Source organism: Rana temporaria, chromosome 1 (genome assembly GCF_905171775.1).
Source record: "Rana temporaria chromosome 1, aRanTem1.1, whole genome shotgun sequence".
Taxonomy (NCBI): domain Eukaryota; kingdom Metazoa; phylum Chordata; class Amphibia; order Anura; family Ranidae; genus Rana; species Rana temporaria.
The window spans coordinates 11,878,412-11,894,376 of record NC_053489.1 but is presented as its reverse complement, the minus strand read 5'-3'; the positions used below and the strand labels follow the sequence as shown (position 1 = coordinate 11,894,376).

At 44.4% G+C, this 15,965-nt stretch overlaps 1 protein-coding gene across 1 annotated transcript in view; it reads right to left on the bottom strand.

Moving 5' to 3' along the window:
* LOC120930462 (vomeronasal type-2 receptor 26-like) overlaps positions 1–3,110 on the bottom strand; it is a 49,461-nt gene extending 46,351 nt beyond the window's left edge. Inside the window, exon 1 of the mRNA XM_040341857.1 lies at positions 2,967–3,110. Coding sequence (XP_040197791.1) covers positions 2,967–3,110 — 144 coding nt within the window. The remainder of the gene's footprint in view (positions 1–2,966) is intronic.
* Positions 3,111–15,965: the final 12,855 nt, after the last annotated feature.

Here is a 15,965-nt window from a genome sequence, read left to right as displayed (position 1 = left end):
CAGGGTGTAACCCCACGGGTGTATATCCCAATTCCCTGATCACTTCAACCTTGCATGCATTAACCCCATATAGAGAAATCGGCTACATGGCTAACAACCAATATCTAAAGTCCTTTACACACAATCGGAATTTCCGATGGGATAAAATCCAATGGAATTTTCTGTCGGAATTCCGTTCAGGCTGTCTTGCATACACACTGTCAGACCAAATTCCGACCGCCCAAAACTCGGTGACGTACAACATGTATGATGGCACTATAAATGGGAAGTTCAAATCAAACGGCACCACCCTTTGGGCTGCTCTTGCTGATTTTGTGTTACCGCATGTTAGTAAAAGTTTGGTTAGAGACGATTCGCGCGTTTCAGTCTCTGTGCTTTACAGATGGTTTTCTGGTGTTCAGTTGGTGCTTGTGGTTATGTATCTATCTTTCAGGGCGTGTAGTCCCAGTGCACTCTTGTCCGCTCGTTTCTGTTTTTAAGGTCGTTCTTCATAGGACTTTCTGTTCCTCAGTGCGTTCTGACCAGCCGACCAGTTTCTAGCCATGTTGGAAGTATGTTCTTGTCATAGAGCTCATGCTGTGCTTGGGCTTGGTGTTGGGGTTAATACTTTGACCCGAGCTCAGTCCATGAACAGGGTGAGGAGGAGTTCATGGACCAAGAATTGGCTCCAGCGGGACCAATTCTCTCATATGCTTCTGCTGCGGGAAATCCAGGAGAATAATCCTGATGACTTCAGGAATTATCTCCGGATGATGGCCCTCGTTTTTCACTGTCTGTTGGTTTTGCTGTCCCCTTATATATTTGGGCCCTCCAAAAAAAGCCTCTCTCTTTCTGCCTGAATTTAATAACAACAAAAACATTGAGACATTTTAGGGGGGAGGGGGTTCTAGATGAGTTTGGACCCTCCAGAAAAAGCCTCTACCACTCTGCCTGAACTTCATGAGAACAAAACCGTTTGTACACATTTTAGTGGGGAGGGTAAAGTACTACAATGGAGCTGACAAAATACAGCCCGGATTCACGTAGCACTTACGCCGACGTATCTCGAGATATGCCGCGCAAGTGCACATATGCGCCGTCGTATCTATGTGCCTGACTCTGAAAGTAAGATACGCCTGAAAATAGACTTCATCCGACCGACGTAAGTTTCCTACGCCGTCGTATCCTGGGCGCATATTTACGCTGGCCGCAAGGGGCGCTCCCATTGATTTATGATTCGAATATGCAAATGAGTGAGATACGCCGATTCACGAACGTACTTGTGCCCGGGGGATTAATATACGCGGTTTACGTAAGTCGTACGTCCGGCGTAAAGTTAAGCCTCATAAAGCAGGTGTAAGTCAGCAGCATCAATGCAACAGCCGTCATTTCTTACCTTATTTACGTAGTATGTGAATAGGGCTAGTCGTAGGTTACGTTCGAATCGTAGGCAGTGATTTGGCGTAAATTCGGAGCATGCGCACTGGGAAGCGTCCATGGGACGGCGCATGTGCCGTTTGTTATTCGTATCTTGATGGCGCTCGGCCCATCATTTACATGGGGTCACGCCTCATTAGCATGGCTCATGCCCACTCCCACTTACGACGAGTTACGCCGAGGGAACCCAGCGTAGATTAGGGAGCAAGTACTTTGTGAATACTGTGCTCGCCGCTCTTTGCTACGTCGGCGTAGCGTATATTCGATACGCTACGCCGGCATAACTATGCGCCAAGGTATGTGAATCCGGGCCTACATTGCTAAGTGACTAGCCTAGGTGTGTATGGGCTCAGGAAAACATGCTGGAGAGGTTAGTGAAGGCAAATATGCATGTAGGCCAAAAAATGAGCACTAAAAGCTTACAGCATGCATGGGGACAAAGGGGACAATCACAGCATATTACAATCACGGTAATTAGGGTATGATGAAAGAAATACAATACATTAGCATACATTAAATACATAGAATGTGATGTTAAAGGATAAAACTTACTAAAGGCAAATTTTTTATTTTTTTTTAAATAACAAACATGTTATACTTACCTCCACTGTGCAGCTCGTTTTGCACAGAGTGTCCCTGAATCTGGTCTTCTGGGGTCCCTCAGTGGCTGTCTCGGCTCCCTCTCTCAAAAGCTTTCCACCTTCATGCAAGCAATCTTGCATGGTGGAAAGCTTTTGCGAGCACGCTCCCGTGATACAGCGGCGGGCATAGCCGCCAACTGCATCACTCGGCCCCGCCCCCCGGCACACCGCGTCATCTGCTGTGATTGACAGCAGTGCCAGCCAATGGCTATGCTGCTATCAATCTGTCCAGCCTAGCCAATCAACAGCCGGCTGGGAACCGAAGTGGATTCCATGGACGCGCGCAGGACTTTCGAGGGGTCAGGTAAGTAAAACAGGGGTTCGGGGGGGGGCGGCACCATCGGATGTTTTTTCACCTTAATGCATAGGATGCATTAAGGTGAAAAAACATTTACCTTTACAACCCCTTTAATATAGTCCTTCTGCAGGACACGAATTGTACCCCTACCATTTCACAAAGAAAGTGTAATAAATTGTAAAAAAAAAAAAACAGACACCATTGGGAAAGTCATTTATAAAAAAAAAAAAAAAAAAAAAAAAAAGATTCCAGTGGTGGTAATCCACTGTTGGTCTCCGCTCCAATGCTGTCGGTATCCTGCGATGGGTGATCTCCTTTCCGGGTTCCAGCAATGAGATGATCTCCTCTTCATCCAGGTCCAGGATCCAACGATGAGATGTCTGCAGTGCAGCGCATCCTGTCTCCACCGGAGACACCCCAGGAATGATGCTGCGGGAGTCATGTGACTCCATCCCCCTCTGACGCAAGGGGAAACCCAGGCTTTCCCAGTGATGTGCAGGTGACCCCGCCCCCCTCTGATGAAATGCAGGTTTCCCATTGAGAGAGAATGACAGAAGGTATGAACTCTCTCTCAGCTGGAGAGAAAGAGAACCTCTGATCTTTGCACTCACCTTCAGGCTCATGTTCACTGCACTCAGGGTCAGCACTGTCAGCTCCGCACCCATCCGCTGAATCAATGACCCGCTCCCCACCTGACACAGGGTCCTGGTGTCTCCACACTCCACTCCGACTCCACAACACTGGAAGTGACCCATGCTGCCAAAACAATAACTGCCTAGTCATCCTCCGGGCCCGGCCAATTAAAATAAAGGACACATGCAAAAGACAAATGAGTGGGGAGTGGGAGTGTTTGCAGGCCCAGAGCTTTAACCCCCCCCCCCCGAACATGCCCTGAACATGGGAAAATCAGCTTCTCAGCTTGCAATCAGCTAATTGCAAGCTGGGAAGCTTCCCATAGACTGCTGTGTGTCCGGTGCCTGGTCACTCTAAGGCTGGGTTCACACTACTACACTACTTTCATCCTACTTTGCTCTGCTACATTGGTCCTACATCCATCCTACTTTCATGAACAGGATACTACTTTGGTCCGACTTCAATGATATTCAATGGGCCTGAAGTAGGATCAATGTAGGACCAAAAGTAGTACAGGGAGCATTTTCAAAGTCGGACCGACTTGTGTAGGACGCTACAAGACGCTCTCATAGGGAAACATTGAACACAGAGCAAAGTAGGATGAAAGTAGTGTAGTAGTGTGAACCCAGCATTAACCACTTAAGGACCGAGCCTCTGTCTGAGATTTGGTGTTTATAAGTTAAGAAAAAGTGACCATTTAAAAAATAAATAATAATTAAGAACAGTTTGGGGGGCAGTGCCCCTGCACCCGCTATGGATGAGCCGACACCGCTTCCTGTCCTGCACATAACAGTTTTACTGGACAGGAAGAGAGGAAATATATACAATAGGGACGAGGACAGAAATACAAGACTGACAGGCATTCCAGACTTCCAGGACTTTAATAAAAAAATGTGTTTATTTCTGTGCTGCAATTGGAGAGATTCCCTCACTTTCTATGGTAGAATGTTACCTGCAGGACAGGAAGTGAGGGAAAATCTCTCTAATGTAGACCTGGACAGTGTCTGTGCAAAAGAAAAAAAAAAAAGGTTTTGATTGGATGTGCATTTTAACCACTTCAGCCCCAGACCATATTGCTGGTCAAAGGCCAGGCCACTTTTTGCGATTCGGCACTGCATCGCTTTAACTGACAATTGCGCAGTCGTGCGACGTGGCTCCCAAACAAAATTGGCGTCCTTTTTTCCCCACAAATAGAGCTTTCTTTTGGTGGTATTTGATCACCTCTGCGGTTTTTAGTTTTTGCGCTGTAAACAAAAATAGAGCGACAATTTTGAAAACAAATAATATTTTTTACTTTTTGCTGTAATAAATATCCCCCAAAAATATATATAAAAAAAAAAAATCCTCAGTTTAGGGCAATACGTATTCTTCTACGTATTATTCCTTAAAAAAATTGCAATAAGTGTTTATTGATTGGTTTGCGCAAAAGTTATAGCGTCTACAAAATAGGGGATAGTTTTATGGCATTTTTATTAATATTTTTTTTTTACTAGTAATGTCGTCGATCAGCGATTTTTATCGGTACTGCGACATTATGGCGGACACTTCGGACACTTTTGACACATTTTTGGAACCATTGGCATTTTTATAGCGATCAGTGCTATAAAATGGCATTGATTACTATAAAAATGCCACTGGCAGGGAAGGGGTTAACACTAGGGGGCGAGGAAGGGGTTAAGTATGTTCCCTGGGTGTGTTCTAACTGAAGGGGGGGTGGACTGACTTGAGGAAATGACTGATCGCTGTTTATACATTGTATGAACAGACGGTCACGCATTTCTCCCCCTGACAGGACCGGGAGCTGTGTGTTTACACGCGTGCCCCTATTGGCTGCTCGGCGAGATGACGTAGATCAACGTGATCTCGCCCAGCAGAGCCGACCTGCTGCCGTAAAACTACGGCGGCTGGTCGGCAAGCGGTTAAGGCACCACATATATTATATAGTATTTCTGTGAGGGAAATCTCTGTTATGGAGCCCCAGATAGCAGTAAAAACCTGACAACGATTCTTTATTCTCCCCCACTCTATTCAAAAGTGAAAAAAAGATATGGAGTAATTAAGGGCCAAACTCATTTAAGGTCCACTTGTGTATTGTGGTAAAAATTGACACCTTAACACATAACAATGTATGGCTAAGCACCTTCTCTATGGGCAGTGCAATGCGATGTCATTCATTGTAAATTGCCCCCCAATGCATTGTACAGTAGATCCCAACACACAACACACCTCTAGGCTTCATAATACACATACCATGCTCTGAGGTGTGCTGTCTTATTAACAAACAGGTATTGTGTGTTTTTTCATCCATTGTGGTACATTGGCAGCCAGGGCCGGACTGGCCTACCGGGAGACCGGAACATCTCCCGGTAGGCTGCCTGCCCTGAGGCTGCTTTGGGCTAAGCTGTGGCTGCTGCGCAGTGCTCCTCTCCCTCCTCCTCCACTACACGTCACACAGAGTCAGGGGCATCTCCTGCTGTGTGGCTACGAGTGTGAAAACTTTGGCTGCGCTGCTCTTTGAAAAGTCCCCCCCCTCCTCCTCCAAGACCAGATCGTGTCTGATGTAGGGGGGGGGCAAAAGCTAGTAATGTGGCTTCAGTTATGAGCAGAGTGCCTATTACATTCTCTGTCACAACACTGCTCGGACCCCGCACTGACAGCCCCCCCTCCTCGCACGGACATCGGACAAGAGAGAGAGAAAAAACATGGTTTAGATAGCAGGCTCTTCTCCTCTCACCCCCCCTCGTGTGTGTCTCTGCGGCTCCTCCCCTCCCACATTCCAATCCTCGGCAGCTCCTCCATGCAGCAGCAGGTAGAGAGTGGAGGAAAGGCCAGCTTGTATTATGGATGCTGCCTGCAACCCCCCACAGAGGATCCACAGCTCTCCAGGTCAGCTAAAATCCTTGCTTTCTAATGAGACTTCAGTGATTAAAAAGAAAGCAGCACCCAGGTGGGTCAGTCATTGATGGGGCTGAACAGAGTGTGTTGTCGCCTCCAGAGTCCCTCAACCAACACAGCAGCCCACTAGGGTTTCCATAGTGTGGTGTACTACAAGCCCCAGCATGCTCTACCGGCCTATGTATATGTATAGCACAGGCTAGTAGGCCTTTTTTGCTGACCAATCCAGGGCCCAAGCCTTCATCTATAGTAAGGGAAATACTTACTCTCATCTCGCCAGCCTCTGAGCACACTTATGGAAGGGAGAGCTCTGTGGACTGTGATTTAAAGGGTGACTCTGATGTATGTGGGGGCTTTGGTGATCAGAAACCCCTTACATCAGGATACCAAGAGTACCTCTTTGGACCAGTTTACTCCAGACGCAGTTTCTCGTGTGCTTTTTTATGCACAAAATACATGCATTTCAATGGCTCTATTTGGCTCTAGTTCACACCATGCAGTCAGTTTTCGGTCAGTTTCTGCACCGAAAACTGCATGGTGTGAACTAGAGCCAACTAGAGCAATTGAAATACATGGAAAACACTGTGCATGCATTTTTAGCGCAGTAAAAATGCGCACAAAACTGTACGGTAGTGCGTCTGGTGTGAACTGGCCCTTACATCGGTTGCCCTTTTTATTACTGTCCTCAGAGCCCTTTCACATGGGTAGACTCTGCCAAGCAAATCCACCTGCTCAGTGGGGGAACTCTCAGCTGATCCCTGCTGAGCAGGCGGATGATAGGTCCGTGTCTGCTCCACTTGTGCATAGTGGACACGGTCACAGACTGTTGTTCTCTATGGACCGGTCTGACTGTCATCCAATCTGCTAGACGGATGGGGAATCTTTTTTCATTGGAGTGGATGCAGGCAGGTGTAAATGGACATGTCTGTTTACAACCACCTCCCCATACAAAACAATGGGTAGTCCAATCAGTTCAAATGTGTAAAAGGGGTCCTGCTGCAGGACCATAATAAAGGGCCCCTTCATGGTTCATTGGGGGCCCTGAAAGTTTCTAGTTACACCTCTGGGCACAGGCACTGACTGCAGTGAGGCTGTGATTATGGGCACGGTAAAACTGCATTATGGGCAGGGTGAGACTGCATTATGGGCACGGTAAAGCTGAGATTTTGGGCACTGTGAGTCTGTGATTATGGGCACGGTGAGACTGCATTATGGGCACGGTGAGACTGCATTATGGGCACGGTGAGACTTCATTATGGGCACGGTGAGACTGCATTATGGGCACAGTCAGGCTGCAATGATGGGCACGGTCAGGCTGCAATGATGGGTACAGTGAGGCTACAATGATTGGCACGGTCAGGCTGCAATGACGGGTACAGTGAGGCTGCATTTGATGGTCACTGTTGAGGCTGATCTCTTGTACCATATCTGCAGTCTCTGACCATCTCCTGTATCATGTCTACATATCTTACCATCTTTATTATCATGTCCTCAGGCTCTAACCATCTCCTGTACCATTCCCACAACCTCTGACATCTTCTGTACCATGCCTTGAATGAATGAATGAATGAAAAACTTATAAAGCGCGGCGCATGCGAACTGAATCGCTTCTGGGCGCTAGTTGTTCGTGTCTCATGACATCAAAAGAGCAGAGTTTTGATCCGTCTTCTGAAAGTCAGGTGGTTTTCCTCCAACCGAATGCTGGTTGGTAAAGCGTTCCATAGTCTAGGACCCTGAAAAGCAAACCTTCTTTCTCCTTTGGACTTGTATTTTGTTTTTGGTACCCTGACCAGATTTTGGTCGGTGGATCGCAGAACGCGATTCGAATTGTGAGGTTCTATCTTGTCGCAAAGATATTGCGGAGCCTTCCCATGGATGTACTTATGTGTCAGGCAGAGTGCTTTAAATGCAATTCTGTCTTTTACTGGCAACCAGTGAAGGGTTCTCAACGAAGGTGAGATTGATTCCCATTTTTTTTTCCCAGTCACCAGTCTGGCGGCCGTATTCTGTACGACTTGCAGACGAGCGATTTGGTACTTTGGGAGTCCGAGGTAAAGGGCATTTGCATAGTCCAGTCTGGAATTCACGATTGTTCCCACCACGACTGCTACGTCTTCTTTGGGGATAAATGGAATAAGTCTGCGTAGTAGGCGCAACAGATGGTGCGCTCCGCTGACTACTGACCCTATTTGTGCGTCCATTGTCATGAAGGTGTCGAAGATGACCCCGAGACTTTTGACTTTGGAGCTAGGGGTGATGATTTGGCCCAGAATGGGCGGGGGTGTCCAGGTTGTTGCCAGTTGACTCTTTCGGCTGGCATGAAACAGGAGAAGTTCTGTTTTTGAACTGTTGAGTTTAAGATAACTCTTAGTCATCCAGTTTTCTATCAAAGAGAGACATTTCTCTAAACTGGGATGATGATCCTTTTTGTTGCAGATGCGAAAATACAGTTGCGTATCGTCTGCATAAGAGTGATAGAGTAGTTCTTGGCTACTGATAATATCAAAGAGAGGGCGAAGATAGATGTTGAAAAGCACCGGTGACAGGGGGGAACCTTGGGGGACTCCACATGACACCGTGCGCTTTTCCGACGTGAAACAACCCAATTTAACTGTTTGTGATTGGTTTTCAAGAAAAAAAAGAAAACCATGGTAAATCACCTTCTGCGACTTCTGCTACCTTGGCTAGTCGCATCAGTAACAGTTTGTGGTCTACCGTGTCAAAGGCTGCGCTTAGGTCCAGCAGAACCAGGAGACAAGATTCTCCTTCGTCTGCGGCCTCGAGGGCATCGTCCCATATTTTGAGTAAGGCCGTTTCTGTCCCGTGTCCGGGACGGAAGCCTGATTGTAATGGATCCAGTAGATTGTGGGTATCTAGATGCTGTTGCAGCTGTTGTACCACTACTTTCTGCCTTAAGCCTCTGACATCTCCTGTACCATGCCCACAGCCTCTGCCATTTTGACATCTAATCCTGTACCATGCCCTCTGCCTCTGACATCTCCTGTACCATACCCTCTGCCTCTGACATCTCCTGTATCATGCCAACAGCCTCTGACATCTCCTGTACCATGCCCACAGCCTCTGACATCTCCTGTACCATGCCCACAGCCTCTGACATCTCCTGTATCATGCCCACAGCCTCTGACATCTCCTGTATCATGCCTGCAGCCTCCAACATCTCCTGTATCATGCCTGCAGCCTCCAACATCTCCTGTATCATGCCCACAGCCTCTGACATCTTCTGTATCATGTCTGTAACCTCTGACCTCTCCTGTATCATGCCCGCAGCCTCTGACATCTTATGTATCATGCCCGCAGCCTCTGACATCTCCTGTATCATGTCTGCAACCTCTGACATCTCCTGTATCATGCCCGCAGCCTCTGACATCTCCTGTACCATGCCCACAGCCTCTGACATCTCCTGTACCATGCCCACAGCCTCTGACATCTCCTGTACCATGCCCACAGCCTCTGACATCTCCTGTATCATGCCCACAGCCTCTGACATCTCCTGTATCATGCCTGCAGCCTCCGACATCTCCTATATCATGCCCACAGCCTCTGACATCTTCTGTATCATGTCTGCAACCTCTGACCAACTCTTGTTTTACATCATGTCTGTAGTCTGGTGAGGAGTCAACGGTAGGAGCACTGCTGGGATGGGGGTCATGGGAGATGTCAGACTTGTGTGGACTGTGGAGAGGAGACAATAGGAAAACCAGAGCCACCAACCAGGAGCCGACTGACTGATCCCTGCAAGGTGCTCCTGAGAGGTGGTCAATGACAGCGCCGCCAGGCCAGTCTGGGGGGGGGGCATTGATGTAAGGGGGGAGTTGATGTAAGGTGTCCCCCTTAATAATTGCTCCACTTTTAACTGTAATTTGCTGTTATATATCCCTAGCCCTATGTGCTTTCAGATCTGTCTTATCTATATATAATACACTCTTCAAATGTGCTTTAATGCATGCATGATTTTCCCTTTTATGAACAAGAAAATAATGACGTTATGCTGTTGGGCTGGTATAAAAATTCTATGAGGCTGGTATGACATTTTTTCCAGGGCTGGTTTTTACTCCCCGTCCGGCCCTGTTGACAGCTATTCATAATGAATGAATGTGACCATTAACACCCGGCAATGGAACACCTAAATGTGAAGCTAACACATTGAAGGATATACTTTTATATTATATAAATGCTGTGTAACAGACTGAATGAGTCCTGCACATTATCACACATCTCTCCTAAAGACACAGCTCTGTAGATCACATTGGAAGATTTACACTTCATATTTCACTTACGCTGAACATATGAGATTATAAATAAGACTTTCCTCCTGCCTCCACTGTGACACTGCAGAATGTACAGAGAATATCCCTCCTATAATGATGTCTCCATCCTGAGAATACTTGTACTCAAATGTATATTTCCTCATAGTCATATCACAGCGGTGAGCAGAGTTCTGGGTGTCAGATGTGCAGGGGGTCACACACAAAGACAACAAGCACAAAATTCTAAATGAATATCTGAAGACAACATGGCCGAGTCTCTCATAGACGCCAATGAGTTCTTCCTCTTCTCCCTCCTCATCATCACTGACAGCAGCCCAGGATCCTGACACTGACTTCATGGCTCAGCTGAAGGCTGTGAGAGTGTCAGGTTTATAAAGAATAATTCTGTTATGTATTACTATAGACTGGAATATAAATCTACTTATAGAGTAGGAAAAAAAGGCCAAACCTAAAATACGCAGAATCCATCTTTGTCAGCACCGTAGAAAGTGAAGGTTATAAAATTACCATTATGATATATTGTACATGAAACAGTAAAAATTAGTTGTATGGCCAATAATTCCATGCTTATTATTATTAATATTCATAATATTATTATTGTTATTTAAATACAGGTGTAGGTATAAGGTTTGGCAGCTACCATAGATTTGTGGTGAATCTCTGGGATTTCGTAAGGTTTGTGAATCACAGACTTTTGGCTGAAATTTTTGCGGGGGCGATAAAAACCTAATTAATAAAAATAACTAATATAAATTTAGTAGGTGATATAACAAAAACGAATTATATTAATTACCAAAAAAAACACACCAGCTGCCCATTCCATATGATGTGAACCAAAAAAAACCTATCCCTATAACGTGTATTAATGTGATGTGGGATGGTACTACCGAACTAAACAAACAATATACTGGATAATAATGCAACCAATAGTGAGAATACCAATGCAAAAACGCTCATCCACCCATGACATGCCATACAGCCTCAGTGCCGGGTTCGGGGCACTCTTTCAAGTAAGGAGCCATTTGGCTGTTTTTATGTATACACATTTTTAATAAAGCGAGATTACACTATTGTGGTATATCCTTTCGTTTTTGCATATTCGGTTTGGAGATCTGTTAGGCCCGGTACACACGAGCAAACATGTACGATGAAACCGGTCCGTCGGACCGTTTTCACCGTACATGCCTGCCAGAGGGCTTCTGTACGATGGTTGTACTAACCATCGTACAGAAGTCCGCGCGTAAACAATACGCGGGGCGTGTCCGCGTCGATGACGCGGCGACGTGGGCGGGCCTGCCATTTAAAGGCTTCCACGCATGCGTCGAAGTCATTCGACGCATGCGAGGGACGGTGGGCGCTCGGACATGTACGGTAGGTCTGTACTGACGACCGTACATGTCCGAGCGGGCAGGATTCCAGCGGACGGTTTTAAAACACGTCCAGGAATATTTGTCTGCTGGGAAAAGGCCCGGCGGGCAAATGTTTGCTGGAATTCGGCCCGCTCGCGCCTACACGCGACCGAACATGTATGCTGAAACTGGCCCGCGGACCAGTTTCAGCATACATGTTTGGTCGTGTGTACGGGGGCCTAAGGTGTACTGATTGATCCATCTAGCAGGCGCATCCTGCATTAAGCGCATTTGACCTTTTTTTTGTTTAAAAAGGGTCAACATCATCTGGTAAGCTACCATCCATATTTTGAACACATTGGGTGTCACATCATGGACGATGGCGGTGGATCTCTGCACTTTTTATTTGCACTTATAGGAAGAACAGATTGAATTTTGATGGACTTTATTTTTTATGAAGCACTGTATTCATAGGAATTTCCTTGTACAACAGTCAACTGTATTCACGTTTTTTTTTTGCATTGGTATTCTCACTATTGGTTAATGAGTATATGTTGCATTATTATCCAGTATATTGTTTGTTTAGTTGGGTAGTATCATCTCACATCACATTAATACCCGTTATAGGGATAGGTTTTTTTTTGGTTCACATCATATTAAATGGGCAACTGGTGTGTTTTTTTTGGTGATTAATGAAATTCGTTTTTGTTATATCACCTACTAAATTTATATTAGTTTTTTTTTATTAATTAGGTTTTTAGCGCCCCGCCCTCACATTTACAAGTATTTCTAGTCAGTTTCTGACTATTTTTGGGGGGCAGCTTTCACTAATAGTTCACATAGTTGTTAATCAATTTTGGCGCAAGATATTTTTACTTTATTATCACTTGAAATTTTTGCAGGTTCACCACCAAAAAAGAGAACAACCTATAATGCATTACACAAGGAAAGGATGAAGGAATGGATAACTTATTGATGAAAGGGTGGGGTCACAGAAGCTACAGTATATTATCCAATGTGGAGAACAGCGGCACTCATCTGAGTGCAGTATATTAAAATGATTAATGATGAATTTATTAAGGTAAAAAGTTAAAATAAGAATTAACTCAGGCCTCGTACACATGACCGAGTTTCTCGGCAAAAACCAGCAAGAAACTTGCTGGGTTTTTTTTTTTTTGCCGAGGAAACCGGTCGTGTGTACACTTTTCGATGAGGAAACTGTCGAGGATCTCGTCGAGCCAAAAAGAGAGCATGTCTTCTTTTTCCTCGACGGGAATGGGGAAATTTGGCTCGCCGAGATCCTCGACAGCCTAACAAGGAACTCGACGAGCAAAACGATGTGTTTTGCCCGTCGAATTTCTCGGTGGTGTGTATGAGGCTTAACAGGGTAAAGGTTAAAAAGGATATTCACAAGGGGAGGCTCGCTGTGTAGTCCTGATCTAGATAGCCGGCGGTGTGGGGTGCTGTTGCTGTTTCGTTATCTGCATGGGTTTCCAAGGCTCTGTGTCAAACTGGCAGTCGTCTCCCCATCGGCTGTGACATCACTGAAGACATAACCTGAAGACATAGCCTCCAAATGTTTTCCTGGTGGCACTGTGTTCCACATCCAGTGATGTCAGAGCTGATGGGTAGACGACTGCCAGCTTGACTTGAAGACTTCGAAAACCCCTGCGGCTAGCGAGATACCCCTAACCACTGGATTTATTACCACCTATATCTATAGTTGTGTTTCCCACCCATCTGTCTCTCTCCAAGCGCCACTATACTCCCCCCTCTCCTTTACAGTATATTATCTGTGTTTTTAGGGACAGCTGACACTTTTGCGTACAGAATGATTATTATTATTATTTATTTATTTTTTATTACTGTTTCATAGATACATGTCCCCCATGGAGGTGCATATTTCAGAATATTAGTTTGTTACTGACAATCTGCTCTTTAAGCTGCCTTTTGTTTGAAGTTGCAACTGGATCATTTGAAAGACTAAGTGTAAGAACAGTGTGCACCTAAACCACCGCCTTCCATTCACCAAACCCCCTATGCCAGCTGATAAGATAAAAGTTAGGCATACACAATTTAGGCCTATTATCCCTGATTATAAACTATCCTGCTGCTGGACAATTTTACATTGATGTATCCTAATTCCTAATGAGAATTTGACAATTTGAAATCAGTATAGAAACCTTTCCATATGAAGTGCTCCAAGATCTCAATTTTGATGTCTGACTGTTTGCGCCTTCTACTTTGACAAAATCTGTGATCCAGCAGATTATATTATAGATTTAGAGGTTTTAATTTTTCACTTACAGATTTCAGAGTTTGTTAAAGACCCCCCCCCCCCCCCCCAAAACCATATAGTTTCTGATAGCACATGACTTGTAGAATACAAAGAAAATGCTACTGATTTTAACACCTTGCAATATTTGCATTAATGTTTATCAAAACAATATATTCACCTAAATATTCTCTAAAATCCATATTAAAATCCATATTAACAGATATAAACACAGCATAATTCCTGCTAAGCTCCTTCTAAATATAAAAGCTTAACCTGTATTGAGTTAACAAATAACAAATATTTGTAAATTTAAAACTTTGCCTTTTTGAGAAATAGTGAAAATTGGACTTATGCAAAAAAATGTGGGGGTTTTCCTTTTTCACTAACAGCTTTCAGAGTTTGTAAAAGACCCTTCAGACCATCTATTTTCTGAAAGCACATGGCCAATAGAATAAATAGAAAGTACTACTTATTTTTAAGGCACCACAATATTTGCGCAAATGTCTATCAAGCAATATATTCACCAAAAATACACTAAAATTATTATTAGTGGATTCATACATGGTAAAAATTTACCAAATTGCTCTAAATTCATACTAAATATAAAAGTTAAACTGTATTGAGTTAATAAATAACAAATATTTGTACATTTTAAATTGTGCCTTTTTGTGAAAAGGTGAAAACTGAAGGTATGCAAAACTGTAAATAAAAACAATTTACTCAAAAAATCTGGAGGTTACTATTTTTCACATACAGATTTCAGAATTTGAAAAGACCTCACAAACCATAATTTTTTTAAAATCACATGACCTGTAGAATAAAAAAGTGCTACATATGTTTTGGGCCCAGCAATAAATGTGAAAATGTTCATCAAATCGCTAAAATCATTAATAGTGCACATAAACACAACATAACTTACAGAATTACTGCTAAATTGCTACTAAAGCATCATTCACATGTGGCATATTAACCACTTTACAACCGGGCCAATTTTGGCACTTCTCTCCTTCATGTAAAAATCTCAATTTTTTTGCTAGAAAATTAATCAGAACCCCCAAACATTATATATATTTTTTTTAGCAGACACCCTAGGGAATAAACTGGCGGTCATTGCAATAATAATAATAATAATAATAATAATATTGCAATAATTTTTCAAACGCCTTTTTTTTGGAAAAAAACGATTTTGTGAATTAAAAAACAACAAAACAGTAAAGTTAGCCCAATTTTTTTGTACAATGTGAAAGAGGATGTTACGCAGAGTAAATAGATACCTAACATGTCACGCTTTAAAATTGCGCACACTCATGGAATGGCGCCAAACTTCGGTACTTAAAAATCTCCATAGGTGACGCTTTAACATTTTTTACAGGTTACTATTTTCGAGTTTCAGAGGAGGTCTAGTGCTAGAATTGTTGCACACGCTCTAACACACGCTACGATACCTCACATGTGGGGTTTGAACGGCATTTACATATGTGGGCGGGACCTGAATGCACGTTTGCTTCTTCGCGCAAGATGACAGGGGCGTTTTGAAAAAAAGGCCTAGTTAGACTTACCGGTGACGGTATTTCTAAGAGCCTTTCAGGACAACCTTGGAGAGAGCGCAGCTCCGCCTCTTCAGTAGGAAACACCCACAGGCTTTAAATCCCTCCTCTTCCACCATGGCTTCAGTTATTGTGTGGCCTCCGGCACTGGAAAACAAAGCACAGAGAACCACAACACCATGATAGATACATAATTACTTTAATATACATTTAGGGAGGGAAATAGCGGTTGTCCTGAAAGGCTCTTAGAAATACCGTCACCGGTAAGTCTAACTAGGCCTTTCTCAAATCGCCTTTCAGGACAACCTTGGAGAGCATAACCAAGTAACTTACCCTAGGGTGGGACTACTGCCTGCAGTACCTTCCTGCCGAAGGCTTGATCTGCGGCCGACAGCAAGTCCAACCTGTAGTGCCGAATAAAAGTTGAAAAACTGGACCAAGTAGCAGCCTTACAGATCTGATCAGGCGTAGCACCGGCCCTCTCGGCCCAGGAAACTGCGGTTGACCTTGTTGAGTGAGCAGCGATACCTGAAGGAGGAACTTCTCCCTTTGCTTGATAGGCTTCAGAAATTGCTTGTCTAAGCCATCTACCGAGCGTACTCTTAGAAGCTTTTTCCCC